This window comes from Hyperolius riggenbachi, chromosome 2, assembly GCF_040937935.1.
Source record: "Hyperolius riggenbachi isolate aHypRig1 chromosome 2, aHypRig1.pri, whole genome shotgun sequence".
In the NCBI taxonomy this organism is placed as follows: Eukaryota; Metazoa; Chordata; class Amphibia; order Anura; family Hyperoliidae; genus Hyperolius; species Hyperolius riggenbachi.
In genome coordinates, this window is record NC_090647.1 from 524602689 (window position 1) to 524630344 (window position 27656).

At 44.6% G+C, this 27656-nt stretch overlaps 1 protein-coding gene across 2 annotated transcripts in view; it reads right to left on the minus strand.

Annotated features, from left to right (window-relative positions):
- The window catches only part of LTN1 (listerin E3 ubiquitin protein ligase 1), a 144526-nt gene that overhangs the window by 54941 nt on the left and 61929 nt on the right, over positions 1-27656 (minus strand). The window contains exons 15-22 of one of the 2 annotated variants that reach the window (XM_068270596.1): positions 25359-25509; positions 25021-25219; positions 18816-18978; positions 12705-12809; positions 11233-11375; positions 6919-7054; positions 5392-5542; positions 2154-2367 (exon numbers count right to left, since the gene is read on the minus strand). In XM_068270596.1, coding sequence (XP_068126697.1) covers positions 2154-2367; positions 5392-5542; positions 6919-7054; positions 11233-11375; positions 12705-12809; positions 18816-18978; positions 25021-25219; positions 25359-25509 — 1262 coding nt within the window. Of the gene's footprint in view, positions 1-2153; positions 2368-5391; positions 5546-6918; positions 7055-11232; positions 11376-12704; positions 12810-18815; positions 18979-25020; positions 25220-25358; positions 25510-27656 lie in introns of both variants that reach the window. The other variant, XM_068270595.1, reaches the window with a different exon arrangement.

The window sequence follows — 27656 nt, forward strand, 5'->3', positions numbered from 1 at the left end:
CAGAACTGCTGGTTAAGCTATCAGGGACAACAAAGATGATTTGCACATTCAGCAGTGATGCATTGTGGGACACCTCAAAGTTCACTCCAACCTGAATAATCACAAATACTTTCTGTTCATAAGAAGGCAAACTTCTGTTTTGCAGAGCATTTTAGTAAGGAGGATTTTTCAGAGCCATATTAATCTATGCCATACACTGATATTCAGCCGATCCGAAACAGTCTGTATGCATGTTAGATTATAGTGGCTTTAATATTAACAAGCTAACACATCATTGCATTCTAGCGGCCCTGGAGGTGTAGTTAGATATCAGGGCAGGACAACAAGGGATGATTTGCATAATCAGTAGTGATGCATTGTGGGACACCTCATATGCTCGCTCCAACCTGAATAATGGCAAATACCTTCTGTTTTAAGAAGGAAAACTTCTGTTTTGCATAGCATTTTCAGTAAGAACGTTTTTTAGTGTCTTTTAGCCCCCTTACACACTCCTAGGAGTTCTGGTTCACCATGAGCTTGCTGGGCAATCTGTAACATTAACAGTTCCGGAGACCTAAAAAATCTACTGTGCTGTAGCGTAAGGACGCCTAGGTCAAACTGAAATTTAGGGTGAATAAACATCACCCCCCCCCCCCCCCCCCGCTCCTTCTGATGCGTTCAAAGCCGCGTTCCATCTACTTACACTAAGGCCTCGTTCACACTGCACGCGTTTCCAGCCGCGTTTCGGGAACGCGTGCAGGAGGCCGACACACACGGCATCAGACAGTGCATAGACGGCACTGTCTGATGTTCACACTGCATGCGTTCCGGACCTGTGCGGTTCCAAAAATGCGCGGCTGTCCCATTCATTTTCAGTGAATGGGATAAGCCATGCAACGCATACAAACGCGGATGGCGTGGCTTCGTACGCGTTGTGTTCCGAACGCACGGCCATCCACGTTTGTAATGTGAACGAGGCCTTATGCCTCCTGAGCGGAAGTTCTGGTTTAGGAAGTGTAAGAAGATGAAACGCATCTAAAGAGAGGCAGGGCCATTATATGTACACAGCACTCGACTTTTTGATCCCCCCACCCCCACTGCAAGATGATTTTTCTCTTTGAGCAATCATTCCAGCTCATCCTTAAAGGGAACCAGAGATGAACGATTCACACAAAATAAACATATCAGTTGATAGCTTGTAAAGAATAAATGCTCTACGTGATAATTTTGACACTCTGGTGTGCCTTTTTGAGTGTTTTTCATCCATTATTGCTCCAGGAAATATCCAATATGGCCGCTGGCTCATACCTGTTCTGCTTCCGGGTTATGAGTTGTTCTGGATGTGCTGTGTAGCCTCTATGAGACTAAAGACAAGCAGGGCTGCTGCAGCCTTTCATCTGTCTGCTTTCAACTATTATTCTGGTATGCTGTGTGGCTGCCTGTAGGAAGTGTCTCTCACAGAAATGAAACTGCATACAGTAGATAATGACTGGCTGCACACTGCACACAGATACACTTGTCTGTTTCAGAGCTTCTTTCTCGGCAGCAGCAGCCCCTCCCATGTCAACAGCTCTGAGTAAGAAAATCTGAGCCAGGAGGTGGCAGGCTTGGGTTTGAAAAGACTCCACAGAAGAGTGACTCAGCTATAACGATTCCAGGTCAAACCTAGACTGAATCAGTCTGGGGATTCTGATCACAGTTGATAACAGATAGATTAGGCTGAGAAGAATAAAACTAAAAGCAGTGTAGGGGTTTACGGTCATGTTCCCACTGATAAATGTAATAAAATACATGAGGGTGCTTAGTCTCTGGTTCTCTTTAAGGTGGCCACTAACGATCAAATTTCTAGCGAAAAACCGCTTGAGCGATCAGATAATTGTGATCGGAAGTGAAATATCGAAATTCATTGTTCACTACACCATCAACGAACCAATCTTTGCTTCCTATCTATCACAACCGACAAGAAAATCCACATTTTGGTTAGTCAAAAATCCAATTGGACGACTTTTATTATAATCGTTCGTAATCAATTGTGCTCATCAACAGAGATTATTTACAACCAAACAATCTGATCACATCCAATCAGAATTATTTGATCGCTTAAACAATTTTTTTGCTAGAAATTGGCTTGTTAGTGGCCACCTTCACAGGTCTGTGGCAATGGTGTGAGATACCTGCTATTTTCACCAGCATCGGTAACAGTAAACTGTGGATCCCTTCCGAGAAAAACTCCTTCCATTCGGAGATAAGCTTGGCAGAAAACTTCTCGGCGTTCTCCTCGGTGACAGCTTGAAAATAACCAGACAAATTGGATGCCAGGTCGCAGCTTACGCAAGCAAACAGCCGCACAAGTGGTACATAGTAGAGGGCGGAGCTGTCGCACGCAGTCTGAGAATGTGGAACGACACAGAATAAAATACGATTAGACCATATAGATAAAGAGGGGGGGAAAAAGTTTAATAACTGAAGAATACTTCCAGCTTAACTGTAATTGAAAAAGCCTGCAAAACATTACATTTCAATAAGTAAATCAAACTAATCCCCGTAATGAGGACCAGAGGAATACAGAATGTAGAATTTTGATTTAGCTATCAGTGATCAACGCTGATCTCCAGGCATTTCTGCAGACAGATTTCATGGCCAAACATTCAAAACAATTTTAAGCTAAGTGACGGCAATCGCGGCCACGGGAAAAAAACTTAGGTGGGGCAATACTGCCCTCTGCAGGAGTTCAGAGCTAAAGCGAAAAGAAGGAACTAGAGATACAAGAGCTAGTTCCTCCCAGGACGGCACACATAATCTGCCGATGTATTAGTCATAACATCATATAAATCCTCGACAATAAGATTATCTACAAGCGCTTGTGTCTGATCCAATCTGTCTTTTTTTTTCCAGCTGCAATTTAGGAATTTCAAAAGGGGCCCAGAGACGAGATGCTTGCATTAAACAGATGCTTGGCGCTGACACCCTATCAATCCGACGCAAATTCCATTTATGCTACACAACTGGCACACAACGACTGTGTAGCTTTCGCTTGTGTGATGTAAGTTTACAGGCTTCTTTGTTGATGAGAGTCAGAATGCAAAGCATTACATAACAGGTCATCCGAGAAAGATTCACATATAAACACATGTACAATACAAGAATTGCCCACAGCAACCAATCAGATAGCAGATGGCATACTTGCACTACAAGAAGAAAAAAATTGATCACAAACTGTTGTGGAATTTATTGCGCAATTATATTGTGCCCGGGTGTTAAAAGAACTGGGCCCATATTCAATTCTCTTTTTCTCCGAAGTTTCCTCCTAGGTGATATTTTCACTAGAGATGCTCAAATCCGAGTGAATCCGGATAGTTATTATCCGGAATTCACCCAGATACCTGTGCGGGGTGGGGTCAAGCTGTCTGACGTCTTTTTCGTTCCGTCCCTCGGCGCCTCCCACGATGCGTTCCATGCGGCGGTCACGTGACTACAAGCACTTCCTCCTTCCAGGTTAAAAGAGAAAGTGTTTGTAGTCACGTGATGCGTGTGGACCGCATCGTGGGAGGCGCCGAGGGCCGGACTGATGAAGACATCAGACAGGTAAGCTTGACCCCCCCCCCCCACCACCACCACAGGTATCTTCACCCGGATTTGGATTTGAGCATCTCTAATTTTCACACCTTATCAATAAAATGCCTTTTAAAGAGAACCTGTAATAAAGAAAAGTGCCCCTGGGGGGTACTTACCTCGGGAGAGGGTAGCCCCTGGTTCCTAATGAGGCTTCCCCTTCCTCCTGTGCAGCACCAATCCAGCGTTGGCTCCCTTGATTTGCAGCCCATGGCAATATTTGCCTCTGAGATCCAGCGCAGGAGCACTACCAGCTCCCTCCTCGGGCTCTGCTCTAATGTACAGGAATCTCGTGTGTGTGCAGTAGAGTGGACCCGATCACGCTCATCTATTTCTGCAGGAGCCAGAGGAGGAAGCTGGTACTGCGTCGGACCTCAAAGGTAAATATCGCCACAAGCTTCAGGCGCTATTGCGACAGCGCGCCTGCGGAAACAAGCCTGTCGTGGATTTTTGGGGGAGCCTGCACTGGATCAGGGCTAAACAGGAAGGAGGCCTCATTAGGATCTAGAGCAGTGATGGCTAACCTTAGCACTCCAGCTGTGGTGGAACTACAAGTCCCATGAGGCATTGCGATACTCTGACAGCTCTAAGCATAACTCAGGGAGGCAGAGGCATGGTGGGATTTGTAATTTTGTCACAGCTGGAGTGCCAAGGTTAGCCATCACTGATCTAGAAGCTTCCCCCCTCCGAAGGTACGTACCCCATAGGGGCTCTTTTTTTCCTTACATGTTTTCTTTAAGCAACCAGCAAGGAAAATAATACTTAGAAAAATTTTACATTACTTTTTTTTCTTCTTCTTTTAGGTACGTTTTTAGTTTCAGAGTGCTGGAAAGTTATTTTAAACAGAAGAAAATGAAGTGAATAAGGGCCCCAGACTGTACTAGAGAAGGGTGGCCATTTCGTTAGAGATCTCAGTGACCTACAGGAAGCTTACATCAAATAATAAACAGACTATAAGGTTCTGCTTCTCTGTATCACTTATACTATGTACCCTGCATTTGTCACCGCTCCCACACTTCCCTTCCTAGCTGTGTACCGCAGGACAGGTTGGTCCCAAGAGATGTCCCACCAATTGTTAGCCAAATCTGAAATCCTCAGGATAACCCTTAAAGAGAATCTGTACTGTAAAATTCTTACAATAAAAAGCATACCATTCTATTCATTATGTTCTCCTGGGCCCCTCTGTGCTGTTTCTGCCACTCCCTGCTGCAATCCTGGCTTGTAATTGCCATTTTTAGGCAGTGTTTACAAACAAAAGACATAGCGTGTAATAGGCTGAGAAGAGCTCAGTCTGTGACTCATACAGAGCCTGCATTCGCCGTGGAGAGGGTGTGTATAGCTTATGCCTATAACAAGCAGAGAAGCACATTCTTGCCTGAGTGCCTGAGCCCAACAAAGCCGTCAGAGGAAAGAAGATTAGATTATAACAGAGATAATACAGCCACCGTGCAACTAGGAAAGGCTGCAGTAAGACAGACCACATTAGAACAGGTATAGCAACTTATAGAATAGAATAAATAAGGCTGAAAATGTTGATACAGAGTCTCTAACGTGTGGTTAAAATATCTTGAAATGAGAGATGGGGGGGGGGGGGTAGAGGAGCATATAACTCTTCTTTATTTGCTCACTAATTACTCAATTAGGAGCCAATCTGACCATTTGCCCTGCATTTTTACTGTGTTTCATGCATTAGGGCAAACATTTAATTTTGAGTGTACTTCCACTATAAAAACCAAAAACTATTAATATTGTTCCCTTTTATACGGGGGCAGAGCACATAATTGCAATCTGTTCACTTACTTCTAACCAGGACAGCATGGAGCACATGATAAAGTCCCACTCTTCATCCCCCAGGCAGGTCAGTGCAGAGGACGGATGTTTCAGCAGGAGAGAGAAGAATCTCATCATCTCCACATTCAGCCCGATCAGCTCTGACTTTGCATCGTGCAAACTGCTGCGACATTACACAGTATGGTCAGTAATGAAGAATTCCAAGTGATTATAATAACAGTTTAAACAATCACTATTGCGAAAAAAATGTTCAAATGTAAAATACATGTGGACAAAAAGGAGATTTCTAACAGAGTAAAATGAACTATAAATTACATTTCTCCTATGCTGCTGTCGATTACAGTAAGCATTAAACATTTGAAAGATCAAACAGGTTTTGGACCAGAAGATTCTCAGGGTTTTCTTTAAAGGGAACCTAAATCGAAACAATAAAAAAAAAAAAGTTTCACTTACTTGGGGATTCTACCAGCCCCCTGCAGCCGCCTTGTGCCTGCGCCGTCATAGATCAAGGCTCAGGCCCCCCCGTTGCCACTACGTTTCGGTCTCCCAGACTCAGCCATGTGGATGGCCATTGCGCCTGCACAGCCCTGGCTGTGGGCGATCTCGATCATGCTCTCGTCGCTCGGGAGCATCCTGTGCATGCGCAGAACGAGAAAATCTCGAGCGTGATCGAGGACGTGCATGGCCAAGGCCATGCAGATGCAGTGGTCATCGTCAGGCCAGTCGGCAAGAATGAAACTGAGTGGCAGCAGGGGACCAAAGACTCGATCTGTGACGGCGCGGGCACAGTGCGGCTGCAGGGGGCTAGTAGAAGCCTCAGGTAAGTGAAACATTTTTTTTTTTCTGGTTTCGCTTTAGGTTTCCTTTAATTTCCCTGAGGAGGACAAGCCGGATCAACCAACCTGAAACAGTCTGTACGCATGTTGGATTATTGTGGCTCTGCCCAATTAACAAGTTGACATCATTGCATTCCAGCGGTTCTGGAGGTGTGTTTAGCTTGCAGGGACAACAAAGGATCATTTGCATATTCAGCAGTGATGCATTGTGGGAGATATAATATGCTCACTCCAACTTAAATAATCCCAAATACTTTTTAAGAAGGCAAACTTCTGTTTTGCATAACATTTTAGTAAGAGGGCTTTTTGGTCCTTTTTCAGCCCATTATGCTGGGGATACACGGTACGCCCCGGCGGCTCGATTAGCCGCCGGATCGACTTACGCTGCGTCCCCACCACCGTCCAGATTGATTCCCGCTCGTCCTCGCGGGCGCTTCCTTATCTTCTGCTTGACTCCCCGCTATTGTCCGCCCGCGGGGATCGGGCGGGGTCATCGGACCTGTCGGAAATTATCAGTCGAGCCATCAGCGGCTCGATTGATAAGGGGGAAAACGTACCGTGTATCCCCAGCATCACACACTCCTGGGAGTTCTGGTTCACCATGAGTTTGCTGGGTAGTCTGTAACTTAAAGGAATTGGTTGACTATATCAGGGCGCTGCACCTACCAGCTAGCCGATACCTGTGACTGAGATGACTTACCTGCCGAAGAGGAAGAGATCTTCATACTCTGTCTTCCAGGATAAAAGGATTTTTAGCAATCCAGGAAGAAAGTCAGAAGAGGGAATGGAATCGGAATCCAAGCAGGAGTTAATAATAGCAAGGTAGCCAAAGCCTCCTGGGAAAGACACAAAGGCAGAATGTCATGCATTTCATGGGTTAATGACTAGGGTGGTTCATGATATGCTAATTATTCAGAGTTGCCATAGTTATGGGGCAGCACGGTGGCGTAGTGGTTAGCGCTCTCGCCTTGCAACACTGGGTCCCTGGTTCGAGTCCCAGCCAGGTCAACATCTGCAAGGAGTTTGTATGTCCTCCCCGTGTCTGTGTGGGTTTCCTCCGGGCACCTCCCACATCCCCAAAAAACATACAGATAAGTGAATTGGCTCCCCCCTAAAAAATTGGCCCTAGACTGCAACACATACACTACACAATACAAACATAGACACAGGACTATGGTAGAGATTAGATTGTGAGCCCCTCTGAGGGACAGTTAGTAACAAGATTATATACTCTGTACAGCGCTGCGGATGATGTCGGTGCTATATAAATACTAAATAATAATAATACATTTATGCAGCTTGGAAATGGACCAATGAAATACAGTAGCTGAAAACTTGGAAAATATGAATATCATTTAAAAGTCCATATAGTTCAGTAAATCAACTTGAAAGGTGAAAATAATATATGAAATAGGAACCCTGTGCAGGTGTTTTGGATGAATTAGCCCATTAGAGTCTGACAAGATTAGCTGCATGCTTGCTTCTGGTGTTATTCAGACACTACTGCAGCCAAAAAGATTATCAGGGCTGCCAGGCAACTGGTATTGTTTAAAAGGAAATAAATATGGCAGCGTCCATATTCTTGTCACCTGAGTTGTCCTTTAAAGTTATATCAAGATGGCATCTGCTTTTTAGGAACAAAAATCTCCTTGCCAAGAAGCGAACTCATTACCCTGTTTGCCATCCTTGGCTGTCATTGTCAATGTGAATGCCCTATATGTTGTCTAATTAATAAGACTCACCAGAGCCCCATATCTGCTGGGTTACAACGTGAAGCCCTGCCACCTTGCAGAAAAAGGCCTCTAACTTTTCAATATCGGATACAGAAAAAAAAAAAAAAAAAAGACCGTTTTTCTGCAGGGGGCAGATCTATACAACTGAACCCAGGCTGATACGGGTTTCCAGTGAATCATATTAAACAGACAATGGCCATGATTCAAATGTTTTTCACCAGTTTTCCTCTGTTTTCATCTGCTCTATGTTACATTTTTAAGCTTCCAAAGAACAAAAATGTAATATAATTAACCACTTCACAACTGAGGGGTTTTACCCCCTGAGCACCAGAGCAATTTTCACCTTTCAGCGCTCCTTCCATTCATTCGTCTATAACTTTATTATTACTTATCGCAATGAAATGAACTATATCTTGTTTTTTCCGCCACCAATTAGGCTTTCTTTAGGTGGGACATTATGCCAAGAATTATTTTATTCTAAATGTGTTTTAATGGGAAAATAGGTAAAAATGTGGGGGGGAAATTGTTCTTCAGTTTTCAGCCATTATAGTTTTTAAATAATGCATGCTACTGTAATTAAAATCCATAAAATTTATTTGCCCATTTGTCCCGGTTATTACACCATTTAAATTATGTCCCTATCACAATGTTTGGTGCCAATATTTTATTTGGAAATAAAGGTGCATTTTTTTCAGTTTTGCGTCCATCCATAATTACAAGCCCATAGTTTATAAAGTAAGTGTTATACCCTCTTGATATAAATATTTAAAGATTTCAGTCCCTAAGGTAACTATTTATGTTTTTGTTTTTTTTTGTAAATAATTTTTTTACCTTTTTATTACAAAAAATAAATAAAATTGGGGAGTGTGGGAGGTAATGAGTTAATTTATAGTGTAAAAGTATGTATTTGTATATGAAAAATGTTTTGGATGTAGTTTTACTATTTGGCCACAAGATGGCCACAGTAATTTTTTGTGGATGCGTCCTCTAAGCGTCAGAAGTATGCTTACAGGACGTTCAATGAGGCTGGGAAGCTTTTTTTTTCACAGTGATCGCGATACTTCTCATAGAAGCAGCCGATAATTGCTGGGGGGCTGAGATCAACGAAAGGGAACGTTTTTTCCCGTTCATTGATCTCCGGGCAAGCGGCCGGCGGTGTGCACGAGCGCGCGCACGAGCAAGTGGGAGCGCGGACAGCGGCGGTAGCTGCGGGAAATATATCTACGCTCCTGGTGGGGAAAGGGTGTTAAAAGGAGTGTAGATATATGCACCTTGTGGGGGTAAAGTGATTAAGGTAAGCAAAGTAATACTGTAATGAAGTAATCAGGAACAACTTACTTTAAGTGATTATTTTGCTTGTAAATGAGCTGAAAGGTCATTTTTATCAATAAGGTGATAAGACATTTATGAGAAGTATTGTGTATAGAGCGTTAGTGAGAGTTAGTGTTAGGACACTAACTTTTAAGCAATAGTGTACCTCTGTTTTTTATGTACATCAGAGATACATTTTAACTAAACTTAAGGGGCCCATACTGGTCGATTTCAGCGTTCGATTGATTTGATCTGACAGGATGGAAAATCTAGGTCAATCTGCTGCTGGCAGCAGATCGATGGCCCATAAAGTTGCATTGGATCTAATGGTGCAGTAATGCATTTGGTTCGATTTTCAATACATTTCCAATTCTGAAACCTATTGGAAATCTGTTCCTAGTGTGTGGCACACATCAGATAGATTCCTGTCAGATTCGACTTGACAGTCATCTGACAGAAATCTATCTGAAGGTCGAATCTGATGCAAATCTATCAGTGTATGTCCACCATCATTTAGGATACTGCTGCAGAGTAGCTAAATCAAAACTAGTCCTTGGTAAGAGTACTTGAAGAGGGTACAGACCGGGGCAATGAACATCGATCAGGCCCAAGGCTATCTAACTGTGGGTACATGTAAAGGTACCCATACACTTATAGATTTCCAGCAGATTCCTGTTAGATGCCTGTCAAGTAAAATCTGACAAGAATCTATCTGATGTTTGCTACACACTAGAAACAGATTTCCAATAGATTTCTGAATAAAATCTACTGAAAATCCATTGAAATGCAGCGTGGCATTATTTGATCTAATGCAACTCAATGCGCCATCGACCTAGATTTTCCATCTGGGCCGATCGAGTAAATCGATAGAAGCCGACCAGAAATTGATTGATCCGTCAATCGATCATGCTGCCTACTGCATCGATTACTAGCCGATCCGATCAGATTGGTTGTATTTCGATGACAGAAATTGATGAGTGTATGATTAAGAGTGATGTGCAGGTACTCTGCAGGAGAATGAGAGGATTCTTCCTCTATTACACATTCTTCATGCACAATCTGAACATGGATCAGGCCCTAGGCAATGTAATTGTGGGTACATGTAAGAGTGATGTGCAGGTGCTCTGCAGGGGAATAAGGAGATTCTTCCTCTATTACACATTCTTCATGCACAATCTGAACCAGGTTTATGGGTGATAGACAACACCTCTGTGTTCAATGTGCACAACATTCTCAGTGGATTCACAACAGCTGTTACTGCTATTACTGTATATAGAAGTTATTTATGACGACTATTATCTAAGAAATAGAACATTTTATCATATTTTCTATTTTCATGACAGTTTAAATTCATTAGGAGTCAGAGTCTGTGCATTTTTCCCCAACTGACTCCAGGTATCCAAAAATTGCTCCGATTCCTCAACTCCGACTACACAGCCCAGGCTGCAGCCACTAGGACACACTCTATAGGCCTTTTTAAAACAGAAGGTATTTGTGATAATTCATATTAGTAAGAGGGCTTTTTGGTCCATTGTAGACCCTTAGACACTCCTAGGAGTTCTGGTTCACCATGAGTTTGCTAGGTAGTCTGTAACTATAGGCAGTGGAAGTGTTAGGGAGACTTGCCCAAAGACTTCTTGTTGAATAGGTGGTGACTTACTGAACAGAGATTCAAACCTTGGTCTCCTGTGTCAGAGGCAGAGCCCTTAACCTTCCCAGCGTTCAATTTCCCCAGGATTTCTGTGCAAACAGTGATAAAATTTATTTTTAAAACTTTTTTTTCCCTGTAACTTGCCAAAATGTGTCAAGCAAGGGTCTAGTATACAGTGCAGGAGAGTATTGATGTGTATGCATGTTTATACTGTTCACAGCATGTTTTTTTGAACGGACATTTCTGTCCATACCGCTAGGGAGGTTAAACAGTACACTATCTAGCCACTACTCATTACTCCCATTACTACAATACTCACCATCTGTGCTGTACACAACCGACGGCTCACAGCTCATAAGTCGGGAGATACACTGGATTAAGAGAGACTCCTTTTCCTCTTTACCCATGAAGGGAGACAGACACTGGACGGTGTGTAGGGAGCCTTGTGTCAGAGGGAAGTAACTGTCAGGAGAGAAATGTACACTGTATGAGACTGTATGATCCATACTAGGATCACCCCCACATGTTCAGACACCCTGGAAAATAAATAACCGCCCTTAAGTGCATTTTTAGAAGCTCCAGCTTTCTGCAAGCAAAAACTTTAGGTGTAGACAGGTACATCACTTTTTTTTAGCTCATTAATAATGTTTAATCAGACTATCCAAACCTCAATCTCTGAACTATAATGTCAACAAGATCCAATACGCATAGGAATGTTCTATTTGTATTCCATCCTAAACCAGCCATCTCAGGACGCCAGACTCCCCTATGTGGGCAACTGGGAGGCGGATATTGGGGACATGCTTGAGGAAGAAGAATGGCAACAATCATTTGAGACACCAGTGTTTTTCCCAGGCTCTTTTAGCTGGGTGCTCCACCAGGCTGTCGACGGCTCACCACCTCCTCTGTTGTAAGCAGAGTTGTGCAGAAAAACGCCCGCCTTCCAGTCTCTCGTCTCATCACACCCGGCCACTTTTTCATGCCACCCGGCTGGAAAAAAATTCTGGGGAGAACACTGGACACTATCTAAGGGTAGTATGCAAGCTACAGCCATGGAGGTCTCTATCAGACTCCTTCATAGGACTTACATGGTCCCTTTCAAAATTGCAAGCATCTATTCCGCACATGCACATTCACAAGTGCTTCAGAAGCTGTGATGCTCCCAGGTCAATGTGCCAATATCTGGTGGGGATCACTGAAGGTTTCTAGACTATGGCCACGCATTACCACCCTAGTATCTAATGTCACCCAGGGCACCTTCACTAAAGAACCTAAGATACTTTTATCAGGGCACAAACCTGACACAATGAAACATTCTACCCACCAAATGATCCAACATATTAGGTCTTCCACGAAACTCTATATATTGCTTCACGATGGAAATAACAGATCCTAAACTACAAAGTTGTCTTAAACAAAACTGGTATTTGAACGCATAAATGCTAGAGTTTCTAAAAACATGCATCACTTTGAGAAAGTGTGAGGACCTTGGGTGGAGCATAGGGGAGGCCCACCCATGAATGACTTCATAAATGGTTAATCTTTTTCCCATATTGATCTCTATGCCTTTGCTCTACTATTGGACCATGGCACTGATGCTGTTGATACTAAATACACGGTTGTTTCATGTAACAAATTGATCTGTAAACCCAGGACCTTATTGCAATCCTGTTATCTATAAATGTACACGTTTGTATTGCTTCTATTCATGTATACTCATTTGAGATGTTCATTTTATAGGACTATCAATAAAGCAAATTTTGACCACTAAAAACAAAAAAAAAACCTTACCTCTCTGTGTTTCCTGTCAGCACTTTCGGATCATCTGAAATCGGATTCCTCAATCGGATAAACTGTTGAAGAGTCAGGGACCAAAGTGAACCACTTTCTAATGACCTATTAAGAAAAGATTTGATTAGATAGACTGATATGAAGAAACATGTATATTGGAACAGAGATAAACCAATGAATAAATGTACAGTTGAGGGCTCGTTTCCACTATCGCGAATCTGCATGCGTCCAACGCATGCAGATCCGCACATGTAATACAAGTGGATGGGCCTGTTTCCACTGTAGCGTTGTTGAGGTGCGTTTTTTTCAGCGTGAAAAAAACGCACAAAAGAGCCAACGATTTCGCCTGCGTCGGGAATCCGTGCGAATCGCCGCTAATGTATTTAATAGTAAAAACGCATGCGTTTGTTACATGCGTTTTTACCCGCGATTTCGCGTGCGATTTCGCACCTTTTTCAATTTTATTTAGCCCTGGCAGTGTCATGGTTAATTTCGCATGGCACCCTGCCATGCGAAATCGCATGCGAAATCGCGGGTAAAAACGCATGTGGAAACGCATCCACATGCGTTTTTACAAGCGTCGGAATGCGGCCGAAATCGCGTCGCAACAGTGGAAACAAGGCCTTAGTCTTTATTAGGCATGATGAATGAGATGCAAATAATTTCTCATTGTAAACAAATTTCATGTAAATTATAAGGAGCTTGAGCGGGGAACACACTTGACTGTTTTCGTACGCGTTTTCTGCACAGAAAAACCGTGAACTCATGTTAAAGCCAATGGGTACCGCTGTAAAAATAAAAAAGTCAGATACTCACCTAAGGAGAGGGAAGGCTCGGTCCTAATGAGCCTTCCCTCTCCTCTCCCGGTGCCCTCGGTGCTGCGCTGGCTCCCCCGTTCGCGTCCGCCGCAGCAGGGACTTCGGAGGTCTTCGGGAGCACTCGGGCTTCCGAAGACGGGTCGCTCCATACTACGCACGCGCGAGTGCGTCATAGAGGGCGCTCGCGCATGCGTAGTATGGAGCGGCCCGTCTTCGGGAGCCCGAGTGCTCCCGAAACATCCCTTCGGCATGCGGAAGTGGCAGTATTTGACCGAACTGGTCGAATACTGCTACGGGGGATCCTGCGCGGGACCGGGCACCAGGAGAGGAGAGGGAAGGCTTATTTTTAAAGCGGTACACATTCACTTTAATCAGTGTGCTAGTTCATACTAAGAGGAACTGTCGCTAAAATCTCAAAATTTAAAACACATACAAATAAATACATTTCTTCCAGAGTAAAATGAGCCATAAATTACTTTTCTCCTATGTTACTGTCACAGTAAGTATTAGAAATCTGGCATTACTGACAGGTTTTGGGTTAGTCCATCTCTCTATAGGAGATTCTCATTATGACCTTTATTTTTTATAAAGACATTCCCTGAAAAAGATTTATACAAAGATGCTGACCAGCCTCCCTGCTCACCGTACACTTTTTTTTGGCAGTTGGACGCAACAACTGCCATTCACTAAGTGCTTTAAAAAATAAAGAAAACCCTGAGAACCCCCTCATGAGAAGATGGGCTACTCCAAAATCTGTCGGTAATGTCCGATTTCTACTACTTACTGTAAATGACAGCAACATAGGAGAAAAGTAATTTATGGCTCATTTTACTCTGGAAGAAATGTACTTCTTATTTGTATGTGCTTACATGTATTTTAAACTTTAAGATTTTCGCGACAGAGGTCCTTTGATGTGGTTTTTGCACGCACGAAAAAATACTGACATTCGGCATCATGATTCTGCTCATTTTGTCAGTTTTCTGTATCAATTACATCAGCTGCTGTGAAAAAACGCACGAGTTTTCCTGAATAGAAACACACTTGGTGTGCAGAAAAAGTATGCAGAAAACTGAAAGAAAATTGTGATCCCTGCCTGAATCTGGACCTGAGTAACTTCTGGTCGTCAGTTTTTATTGGTCCAAGTTCAAGCTGCATAACATTTACATGAAATTTGATTGCAAGGAGAAAGTATTTGTATCTCATTGATCATCCCTAGTCTCCATACATACTTATTTGTACAGGTATCCCCAAATGTTGCTGGATCAATCTGTAGTCATCTGTTCCTGTGGGACCCCCTGTCCCTCGATGCCTACTGTTCAATGCAAGAACAAAAAGAAGCTCTGGCAGTGCCTAGCCTCTAACCAGTGTCCCCTTCAGCTGCTCAGTTGGGAACTGAACAATGTGTCTGTACAAAGTGTTGACCAAAATGATCCTTGAAAATAATTTCATGAAATCATTAACCTTTTCGGGACCGCCTCTATGAGATCCTACGCCGCACTTGTGGCTGTTCTAGCCTGATGCGGCGTAGGATCTACGCCGGCCCGCAGTTTCCGCTCCCGACGCGATCGTGCGCACCCGGAGGGGGAGATTAAGTTGTCACATGACAGCCGACATCTCCCCCGAGTGATCAGCAGCCATTGCGTATGGCTGCTGATCACGTGATCACTACGATCGCCGTCCGATCGTAGTGATCAGTTTGACAGCTGCGGCAGCAGGGGGGGAAAGAAGAGGATCCACTCACCTCCCTGCCGTTCCTGTGACGATCGCCACCCCCCACCGCTCTGGCCGGCATCTCCGCTCCGTCTGACGTCAGCGCCGGGTCCCGGCTCGATGACGTCATCAAGCCGCGACCCGGAACTGATCATCAGATAGAACGGAGATGCCGGCCGGAGAAGAGGGTCCCGTGCGGCTCATCGCTGGAGCCTGGAAGGTGAGTGAAGGCTGCTTGCAGAAGGGGGGGCACAGGCCACTATGGGGGGACACAAATATAGCCAGCCACAGATGGGATCCGGCCGCCTGATCCCCCCAAACGCGCGCACCCCCCTCCCGCGCAAAATGCCTGTTCCTTAAGGGGGGGGGGGGGGGGAAGGCGGCCGGTCCCGAAAAGGTTAAGACCACCCAAATTAAAAAGTTATCAAGCCTTGCACATTAAATATTAAACAAAAAAAATAATAATCATTTTGTTTTTTACTTAAAAAGCTGAAGCTTTTCATCCCCAGGACATACTTCTGAGGCAGGGTCGTGTTGCATGCTGGGAAAACTACTACACAGGCTCCCAAATGCAGACAAAACCAAAGAAATAAAACAAAAAAGCAGGATTTCATATTAAACTTTAAAGTGTACCCAAGCCGAAGCTGGGGTACAAAGACAGATACTTATCTAAAGCAGACACGACAACGACTGCGATTCAGACAGGCAAACACATTTATTAGTAAAAATTGCAACTCGTTTCGCAGGCTCAATCCCGCTTCATTAGGCAATACAGGGAGGAGTATCAAGCGATCTGCACAAGGATTCACGTTAAGCGCCTCTGACAGAGGCGCTTAACGTGAATCCTTGTGCAACAGAAGCGCTTAACGTGAATCGTGTCTGCTTGAGGGAGGTAAGACCACCACTTCCTCCATTTTTGCCAATTAAGTTGTTTTTTTAAGCTCATTTAATCTAATTTTATACTTTTGGCGCCTCTGTTCCTTATATACAATTTCGAGTCCACCCTTGGAGGGTTGCTACCCTTTTCTCCTGTTTACAGAGAGCGACTTCTTATTCCTGAGTGGGGTCAGGATAATCTCCCTACCTGCCTATACAGTGGTTGCCTGCTGGTGACCCTGACTTGTGAGTATCTAGCAATACGAATTTATTGCCACCTTATCCAGTATGAATTACACTATTGGGGCTCTTGGTGTTCCCTGTTTTTAGATACTTATCTAAAGAGAGGGAAGCATCTGAATCCTATTAAGGCTTCCCCTCTGCGTCCTCCGGTCCTCCGTTGCCGAGCGCGGACCCCCAGAAGATCCCATCGGAGGCATGCTCCTCATTTCACAAGCGCGGCTGTACTGTGCCAGCACGACTATGGCCACACCTCCGCAGTAAACTGGAACGGCTCCATGCTACTGCGCAAGCGCGGACGCAGTTGTGACAGAAGAGGAGAGTGGCACGATGTTCAAGGGGTTTCCGGCGAGCGGAGGGGGACAGCAGGACAGTGAGGGGATACCTCAATAGGATCCAGAGTCTTCCCTTTCCTCAGGTCACTATCTGTTTCTGAACCCAAAGCTTAGGCACGGATTCACTTTAAAAGACAACTGAAGTGAGAAGAATATGGCGGCTGCCATATTTATTACCTTTTAAATAATACCAGTTGCCTGGCAGCGCTGCTGATCTCTTCGGCTGCAGTAGTGGCTGAATAACTCCAGAAACAAGCATGCAGCTAATCTTGCCAGATCTGACAATAATGTCAGAAACATCTGATGTGCTGCATGCTTGTTCAGGGGCTATGGCTAAAAGTATTATGGAGACAGAGAATAAGCAGGTTGCTAGGCAACTGGTATTGCTTAAAATGAAATAAATATGGCAGCCTCTATATCCCTGTCACTACAGTTGTCCTTTAAAGGGAACCAGAGAGGAAGCACCCTTGTGTATTTTACCATATATATCAGTAAGAACATTAGAGAAAACACTTACCATGCTCTCTGTTTCCTCCTCACTGCTAAAAGTGTCTGTTAACAGCAGTCACAAGAATCCCAGACTGAGCAATTAAATCTGGCTTTGCTGGGAATGATTATAGCTGAGTCATTATAGCAAAGCCACAAGGGGGCAGGCTTGGGCTTGAAATAACACCACAGAATACATACTTAGCTATAATCTTTCTGTAGCAAAGCTAGACGGAGCAGCCTGACTTCTCAGTCGAGGATTCTTATCAGACGTGATAACAGTCAGATTACACAGAGAACAATGAAACAAAGGGCAGATTAGGTGTTTACTGTCATGTTCCCACTGATTTATAAGGTAAAATACAAGAGGGTGCTTCATCTCTGGTTCTCTTTAATGTTAATTATTATGCAAGACATGATGAATTTTTGATTTGGGTCTGCTTTCAGTTCCTCTTTAAAGTGCAACTGTCGAGCGAAAATCACAAACCAATTCTTTATTTTTACCTGGTAAACAAGTGATAAGGGTGCTAACCAGGCAATCCAAAAGTTAAAATCACTATTACTTTTCTTGTTGATAAACAATCATTCCCCAGTTTTCCTGGCTCTTAATTGGTACACACAAAGGAAGTTGCAGGGAATGCTGGGTTGTCCTTTTTTGCTCCTCTACTTTCTCCTCAGAATTAACCACCCTGGCGTTCTATTGATATCCCCAGGGCGGCTGCGGGAGGGTTTTTTTTTTAATTAAAAAAAAAAATATTTCATGCAGCCAACTGAAAGTTGGCTGCATGAAAGCCCACTAGAGGGCGCTCCGGAGGCGTTCTTCCGATCGCCTCCGGCAAGCGGAACTAACAAGGAAGGCTGCAATGAGCAGCCTTCCTTGTTTGGCTTTCCTCGTCACCATGGCGACGAGTGGAGTGACGTCATGGACGTCAGCCGACGTCCTGACGTCAGCCGCCTCCGATCCAGCCCTTAGCGCTGGCCGGAACTATTTGTTCCGGCTGCGCAGGGCTCGGGCGGCTGGGGGGACCCTCTTTCGCCGCTGCTCGCGGCGGATCAGGCAGCACACGCGGCTGGCAAAGTGCCGGCTGCGTGTGCTGCTTTTTATTTCATCAAAATCGGCCCAGCAGGGCCTGAGCGGCACCCTCTGGCGGTAATGGACGAGCTGAGCTCGTCCATACCGCTAAGGTGGTTAACTAATGCAGCCTGATTGGCTGAAGCCTCTTTCCCTCCTGTTTTCCCTCCCACACCTCTGTTCCTCTCTGATTGGCCAATATTTCTCATACTGAGACAATGCACTTTCTATAGTGAAGGGCGGGCAATGCATACGCAATCAGGCAGAGGAGAGTAAGGGAGGAAATGCCATCAGGATTGGCTTCAAAATAGCCACAGTTATGGAAATGCTTAGAAAGATTTTCTTTTTTTTTACTGTAGACTCAATAAAATCAAAACGTGGACAGTGCAATACATATGTTATGTAAGTAGAGCAAGTATTTATCTACTTACTGGTATATATGTTTTTTTTTTTCCCTGAGAGATAGAATGGCTGACAGCTCCTCTTTAACCTGCGTACATACACTTTAGTACTCACCTAGGGTAAGGTATAGCAGCAGTTGTATGCAGAGATGGGGAGGATTCGTATGACTCACCTGGTATACAGAAGCTGCAGTAGACCGGGGAGATGGTCATCCAGTTCTTTCACTTTCTGCTGGGTAATGTTCATTGTACAGAGCATACTGCAGCACTCTGTGAGCACGGCTGGATGTCTTTCTAGCTCCTCACACCACTGTAAGCTGTACAGCAGTTCCACAACTGAGGAAAGACAGCAGGAAATCATAATGTGTAATTGATTATATATGAGCTAATTATAATGAAGCACATGGTTGATAACACATTAAATGGTATCAGGCAAACCGGGCATAACTTTTGGCCAAATTTGTCGCCGGCGTAGACTTTAATTGAAAATATTACAAACTGGCGCCAAAAGGCAAATTCAGGCGCCAGACGGCATCCGGTAATTATCGTTTTTTTCCTGTTATTTTTTCTGATCATTTTTTGCATCACAGAGGTTGAGTTAGAGTCTTAGGGTTAGGCACCACCAGGGGGGGTCTTAGGGTTAGGCACCACCAGGGGGGGTCTTAGGGTCAGGCACCACCAGGGGGGGTCTTAGGTTCAGGCACCACCAGGGGGGGTCTTAGGGTTAGGCACCACCGGGGGGGGAGAGGGGGGTCTTAGGGTTAGGCACCACCGGGGGGGGGGGGGGGTCTTAGGGTTAGGCACCACCGGGGGGAGTCTTAGGGTTAGGCACCACCGGGGGGAGTCTTAGGGTTAGGCACCACCGGGGGGAGTCTTAGGGTTAGGCACCACCGGGGGGAGTCTTAGGGTTAGGCACCACCGGGGGGGGGTCTTAGGGTTAGGCACCACCGGGGGGGGGGTCTTAGGGTTAGGCACCACCGGGGGGGTCTTAGGGTTAGGCACCACCGGGGGGGTCTTAGGGTTAGGCACCACCGGGGGGGTCTTAGGGTTAGGCACCACCGGGGGGGTCTTAGGGTTAGGCACCACCGGGGGGGTCTTAGGGTTAGGCACCACCGGGGGGGTCTTAGGGTTAGGCACCACCGGGGGGTCTTAGGGTTAGGCACCACCGGGGGGTCTTAGGGTTAGGCACCACCGGGGGGTCTTAGGGTTAGGCACCACCGGGGGGTCTTAGGGTTAGGCACCACCGGGGGGGTCTTAGGGTTAGGCACCACCGGGGGGTCTTAGGGTTAGGCACCACCGGGGGGGGGGGGGCTTAGGGTTAGGCACCACCAGGGGGGTCTTAGGGTTAGGCACCACCAGGGGGGGGGGGGTTCTTAGGGTTAGGCATAAGTAGTGGAGGGTTCTGTGTTAGAGTAGGGTTAGGTTTAGATATAGTAAAATACCGGTAACAAGTACTGTTATTTTACTTTTAAAAATGAACACTTAAACTTACTGATATTCTACAACGGTATTGTCACTAATCCTGCACCTGATTTTTCCACGGCGCCCAAAATTCACGTTCGCCATCAAGTAACAACGCTCACATTTATAACTATGTTTAAGTCCGTCTTTAGACGCAGAAGGAGAAGAGAAAAGGTGTGGCTTTTGCAGAAAAAGCAAATCACTCTCCTTTACACCCATGTGACTCAAGTAGGTGTGGTTCAGGCTCATGAGGCTCTATTAGTCCATGACAACCTCTGACCTGGTGGAGTAGGTTAGTTTGTTTATTTCTAATTTTTTTGTTTTGCACAGTGGAAATGGTTTAATTGACAAAACCTTTTTATGCATAATTACATTTAAAATAATGTTTTTAAAAATGCTTTAAAGCGGGATTGTCACCATAAAAATCAGATTTCAACAGCAACTGGTCTGAGTGTATTAAGTGATAAAGAAGCTAATCCTGCATTCAAAACTTATAAAAACTTTTTCTGCTGTTATGATTTGGAGTTATCACATACCTTAGGAGCACTGGCCCTTTAATTGCCACTGCCAAACAGTTGCATGCTGGGGGTCTTTTTATCTATAATATAATTCTCCTCTTCCCTTTAGTTCCCCCTCCTAACATAAGACAGTGCACTTCCTAGCATAGACCTCAGTGGGAGTGTCTGAAGACTCTGGGAGGAGGGCGGGTAGCGAATACATAATTGGCAAGAAGAGATAAAAAGAGGGAGGAAATTATGTCAGGAGGTCAAAGGTAACACAGATGGAAACTGCCTAGAATAGGATTCTCTGCTTTTCCTTTATAAAATTCACAGGAATGATAACGTGGACAGTGCAATACATCTGTTATGTAAGTAGAACTAGTATTTATCTACTTATATATGTGTTTTTTATTTGTATGTTAGCATGGATGTCACTTGTTCTTTAAAAAAAAAAAATGCCTGAACTGGGGGGGTTAGTGCGCGTACGTACGGGGCCATAATCTAAAACACAGTCTAAGTTGCGGGCCAAATTGTTTATTAACATTTATTGAACAGTCTCAAATAAAGGGGCGCAACTACAGTGACTGGTGGTTGGGGGGGGGTGTCTGAATCCCTGACTCCGTGCTCCTCTACCTTTTGCAGAGTAGCACAGTGGAGCAGTTGAAGATGTACCTGCTCTAGTGCTGCTTCGGGTCTCCTCTGACGTTCCTGACAGCCACACGCTCTATGCTGCATACCTCTGGCTCCTGAGGCATGTCATCTGGAGAAGGAAATTTGGAAGCGCAGAGCATGCGAATTCCAGGAAGATCATAAGAGACACAATGCATTGTTGGATCCCAGGTGGGGGCTCCATGTTAATTTACTTGGGGGTGTCCCGTGGGTTATTGCTGCACCTTGGCTCAAACTGACAACGTTTCAATCAGAAACACTGTCACCGGTGTGCTTCTCTGTACACTAGACAGGAAGGCAGTGCGCGGTCTTTAGCTGCTTACAATGATGGACATTGGAAACGCTTGAGGGCCCATAAAATGGCAAGGAGGGCCACATTTGTCCCACGGGCCTTGAGTTTGACACCTGTGCCCTACAGGCTTAAAAAGCAATGCCATGACGAAATGCTAGGAACCGATGCCGGTGTGATGAAAGATATTACAGCTCATAACATTTTGCAACTTGCCGTACGGCCATCTTTCCCTTATCTCGACAGTAGGATTCTCCAACCGCCGGCCGGTGTTTATTCCCCTACGGGGGGGGGGGGGAATGGTTAGTACCTCTAAATGGGAGGGAGAGGTTATTAGTTCCCTCCAGGGGAAGTTATTAGTTGCCCTCCGGGGCGCAGGGTGGGGGTTATTAGTTGCCCCAAGGGGGGGGGTTAATAGTTGTCCACCAGAGGAGGAGTCCCCCAGAAGCCCGTCTGAACCAACCCTAACTAACTACAGCAGTAAAAGCACCTATTTATCAACATACTCTCTAACAAAAATGAGGAAGTTAAAAAGTCAAACGAACAAGTGCAGCACACAAATCACCTCGTTTTTGACAGGATTTGTTGCCAATTACATTTTTTAAAATATGTATTTCTTGGCAATAAGACTAAAATTAAATAAAAGCAATATTCAAAAAAGTTTTTCTTCTTCTAGTTAACATAAAAAAAAAACACACTAAAGATTCCCGGCAAGCTGATTCCAGCAGCAGCGCCACGTGGCCCTGGATCTCGCACACACATTACACGCATGGACAGAGTGAGCTGATTGGGAAAGTTCTCTAGCTGTTGTGTGGGTGGAACAATCCACAATGTTCCCAGAACGTTCCAGCTGGCCAATTAATGGACGCTAATTGCCTTTAATGTAAACATAAGCCGTTCTGTCCTAGATTTCAGATGAGGACTTGGCAGCCAAGGCTTAGACAGAAGGGAATTCCAAAAAAAAGTAAAAAAAAATAAGAGAATGAAAAACTTAACACAAAATCAACACAGGGAATAAGACGAGTTTGAATGAAGTGCACCGCTGTGCAGTAGTCCATCTACAATCATACATAAGTCCTGGTGGAATTTTAGAAAAGCGCAAACAATTTCTGTGAAAGACACACGGTTTACGGTGTCCATCACTGGCATAGGAATGGGGGCTGTAACTTCAACTGGGCCCATGATCCAGACCAAGGCAACCTTAGGCCCTGCACCTGAAGGGGGCCCCCGCAGTCATGCTCACTGCAGCATTGAGAGCAGGGCCGGTTTAAGAAACAATGGGGCTCCAGGGCAAAATAAACCTGGGGGCCCCCAACAGATACCCCGGAACAAAAATCGTCATTAAGGGACCTTTTTTGCAGCTGGTATAGTCAGGGTGTGAAGCCCCAATCGGTCGGAGCTCCACATTCTGGCTATCCCAGCCTGCATGGGGGACAAGGGGTTAAAAAGTTTCCGGAGGGGGGACCCCACATAATTTTTTTTTTTAAAATTCCCACACTCTAAACATAAAAAAAAAATTGGGAAAATAGGAAAAAATGCCCGGGATCTTCATGCAGCCATATTGCGGCTGTATAGCGATCCCTGGCCAAAGCGCTGCGGCTGCGTATGGACCCCCAGGAAACCCCGTCAGGAAATTTGCTCTTTCTTTTGATGCATGTAAAATTACACTACCGTTAGGTTTGCTACTAAAAGTGACATTTACCGCATTTATAACTATGCTTTTTTCCTTCGAAACTTTAAAATCGATTTTCTCAAAAACTAGAAGGTCTTTTTGAAAAATAGTTTTTTCCTCTTATTCCCAATGATCTCCTTAACATATCCAGCAAATGTAGGGTTTCTAGCATTTAAGGTGGATTTGCTTTTAACCATTAAAGTCGTCAGGTTTTTAAATGTGTATTTTTTTTCCTTTGAAACTTTAAAATTGATTTTCTCAAAAACTATAAGGTCGATTTAAAAAATTTTTTTCCTCTTGTAGCCACTGGGGGCCCCTACAAGCTCTGAGGCCCTGGGGCAGCTGCCTCCTTTGCCTCTATGGAAGCGCCGGCCCTGATTGAGAGACACGTTCTTCCTGGTTTGCTTATTCTCAGGTGCTGACCCGCTATTTACGTCATGCGTATAGCACCCCCGGCAATGAGCGCGCAAAATTCCACTGACCCAGCACCGACCACTGCGAGTCTGCGGCAATCAACCTCTCACAGGACTCAGGAGCATCTTCTTTTGGAATTTACTAAACAAGTAAAGACTAGTCTACAATACCACCAACAGAATCAGAGTCAGCAAGCAAAGTCAGGCCAACAGACAACACATATCACCCTGTCCCCTGGTGGTGGTGCAGAAAAGGCATAGGGAGGTCCCCATTCAGCCTAGCACCCATCCCCAGCCAGTCTGTATCTATCCCAAGCTCCCCAGCCAGCCTGGTACCCATCCGTAGCTCCCCAGCCAGCTTAGTACCCATCTCCAGTTTATTGGTTGGCTTAGTGGCCTTTGACAAACTTAATTGTTTTTAAACAATAATAAGGCGTACTGTATTAGAAGTGGACAAGGCCTTGAGCATGGTGGTATGGCAGATGGCCTACACTTAAGGCTTTAGTCCCCGCGTATGAAACTGGCCCCAGGCCTCACACTAAGGCCACCTCTGATCCAGAAGACCCAGCTGTGGCCCTCCTGCAGCTTTGTAGTGTTAAAGAGAGTCTGAAGCGAGAACAAATCTCGCTTCAGACCTCATAGATAGAAGGGGCATGCGTGCCCCTGCTAAACCGCCGCTATCCCGCGGCTTAACAGGGGTCCCTGATCCCCCAAATCTCCTCCGTATAGCCGGGGAGCGCTTCCTGGTTGGGGCAGGGCTAACCGCCGCAGCCCTGCCCCACGCGCGTCTGTCAGCGCATATCTCCGCCTCTCCCCGTCCCTCTCAGTCTTCCTTCACTGTAACCTGTAGCGCCTAATGTGAACGCCCTTGTCAACGGGCTTTCTGGGGACGCAGCGCTAGGGCGGCCCAGTGGAGAAGACACTAGTTTAACCCATTAGCAGCTTCAAAGGAATTATCTGGTGCACTGCTTTTGACCTCAGCTGGCAGAACTTGTGCTGTAAATTCTTGAAATGCTTTGATGTCTCTCTGCTAGCAAAGGATATAGAAACTGACGGCAAAAGTCCTCTGTTATTGTCTCACACTGCCCCCTAGTGACAAGTGGCCATAAATACACATTACAGCAGTACTAATTAGTAGCAAGGAAATGTAACAAAGAAGAAATAAAAAATGTGCTAAAATAAAGTGGCCTGGCAAAGGGTTAAAGTATACCTCCAGTGTATTTTGCATACAATGGTATCGTTATACCGCCAGGAGAAAAAGCGCAATATTAATGTTCTGTGTCTTCTCTAGTGCCCCTTTGCTGTCTCATGTGGCGCTGGTAATCGTACTGAAATGACAGTTTTGGACGCTCACCGATATATATCTCTACTCACCGGTAATGGCGACTTTCACTTCATTCTCTCCATCTTTACAAAGTGCGTTGTTCTCCACGATGTGAAAAGCCATTTTGCTCAGTAAAGCGGCCGTACACAAGTGCTGGGGCAGCCAAGTTTTATGGAATGATTTAAGATCTGTCCCAGATGTTTCCGCATTCATGCTCAATTGTCCTTCCAAGAGCGGTTTGCTTGACCACTGTAATAGAACAGAACTGTCAAAACACAACACGGCGCAATTTCAACACCTCATTTGTTTACGAGGAATATCAGTGGACACCCAACTTTCAAAACTCAAGATTGATTATACTGAGCAAGAAAACATGGCCTTCCCCTACCTGCCCAGACAGAGCCTGGCGCATCTTCTGCCATCTCTCATCACTTGGCACCATGAGAAGCAAGTGTTCAGCCAGGAGGTGAGATGCCGCTGGACCGGAATCCAGGATTTTGCCATACAAGTTATCCACAGCGTTTATGAGCGACTGGAGGCTAAGCCAAACATATGCAAAGAAAACACAGATATCAGAAGGGGGTAAGTTATCAGAATATCTGACGAGAACAAGTTATTTTATTATTATTTTTTAGTATTTCTATAGGGCCAACATCTTCCGCAGCGCAGTTGCCATTTTAAAAGCACACCCTGTCTCTTAAGCTAAAAAACAAAGCAGCAATAATGACCCTTTGATCTTTGAAATCAGTAAACAGTAAAACCTTATCTCAAGCAGTCTCTCATTGTTTCTTGGCTGTTCTTTTGCATAGATTACAAATTAAGTTTTTTTTAACTCTTCTTTACACATACAATTAATTATATTTAGTTTATTTTCACTTCAGATTTGCTTTAACCACCCTGCGACCGCCTAACTCCTCTCGCTCATCGCGATATTTGCACGGAAACGAACCCTCGCGCAAGCGCCCGTTCACTGAAGGGCTCATGACTAATAGTATGCCGGCCACGTTCGGAGCCGGTAGACTGTAAATAACTACAAACAAAACTGCCTAAAGAGTTGTACAGCGCAGCGATCTACTGCAGCGCCGTACAGGGGACAGCTCTGTCACTGAGCTTTCCTCGGGGCTGGCACACAAAGTGATCCTATGAGATGCCTATGAGAGGTGATCATGCTATTGGATCTCGGAGGGAGGAAGTAAAAAAAAAAATGTAATAAAAAAAAAAATATACTATTTAACCACTTGACCACTGAGGGGTTCTACCCCTTGAGCACCAGAGCAATTTTGACCTTTCAGCGCTCCTTCCATTCATTTGTCTATAACTTTATTCTTACTTATCGCAATGAAATGAACTATTATATCTTGTTTTTTTCGCCAACAATTAGGCTTTCTTTAGGTGGGACATTATGCCAAGAATTATTTTATTCTAAATGTGTTTTAATGGGAAAATAGGAAAAAATCATTTTTCAGTTTTCGACCATCATAGTTTTTAAATAATGCATGCTACTGTAATTAAAACTCATGAAATTTGCCCATTTGTCCCGGTTATTACACCGATTAAATTAAGTCCCTATCACAATGTTTGGCGCCAATATTTTATTTGGAAATAAAGGTGCATTTTTTTCAGTTTTGCGTTCATCCCTAATTACAAGCCCATAGTTTATAAAGTAACAGTGGTATACCCTCTTGACATAAATATTTAAAGAGTTCAGTCCCTAAGGTAACTATTTATGTATTTTTTTTATTGTAATTTTTTTTTTAATTAGAAAAAAAAAATGGGGGGAGTGTGGGAGGTAATGAGTTAATTTATAATGTAAAACTATGTAAGTGTATAAGGAAAATGCTTTTGGGTGTAGTTTTACTATTTGGCCACAAGATGGCCACAGTAACTTTTTGTGAATGCGTCCTGCAAGTGTAGAAAGTACGCTTGCAGGAAGTTCAGGGAGGCTTTTTTTTTCATAATGATCGCGCTGCTTCTCATAGAAGCAGCTGATCATTGCTGGGGGGCTTAGATCAACGAATGGTAATGGTTATTCCCGTTTATTGATCTCCGGGCGAGCGGGCGGCGGCGTGCACGAGCGCGGAAGCGCACATAGCGGCGGGAGGTGCGTATATCTCCGTCCCTGGTGGTTAAAGGTTGTGTAAAGGGCCGGAGATATACGCACCTGCGGTGGTAAAGTGGTTAAATTAATAAACAACAAAACAACATCGCAGCAGCAATCAGATGCCACCAACAGAAATCTCTGTTGGTGGCAAGAGAAGGGAGCAAAATTCATTTGTATGCTAAGTTGGATGGCCAAGCAATAAACCGTGAAAGTTGTGCAGTGCCGAATTGTAAAAAAAAAAGGAAAATTATAAAAAAAAATCGCCTGGTCACTAGAGGGGTTTAAGCCTATGGTCCCTTATAGGTTGAACCCTAGGATTGGGGTTTTATCTCAGTTATTGAAACCTTTTTAGAGACTTCAGCTAAGTGTCAAGCTGGAAGATCCCCAAGGCTGCCCCACTGTACTTCCCTAACTCAGTGGAGCCAACAGATTCTCCTTTCTGTGGCACATAATACCGCCTTTGGTTTTTGGCCATTTGTTCTTATAAGATGCTTGACTGCAGCCATTTCTTCAGTGTCAGTAATCAATTTGTCAACAGGCCAAAAGTGGTCTTATGATGAACCTGCCCACCTCCCTCCTGTCAAC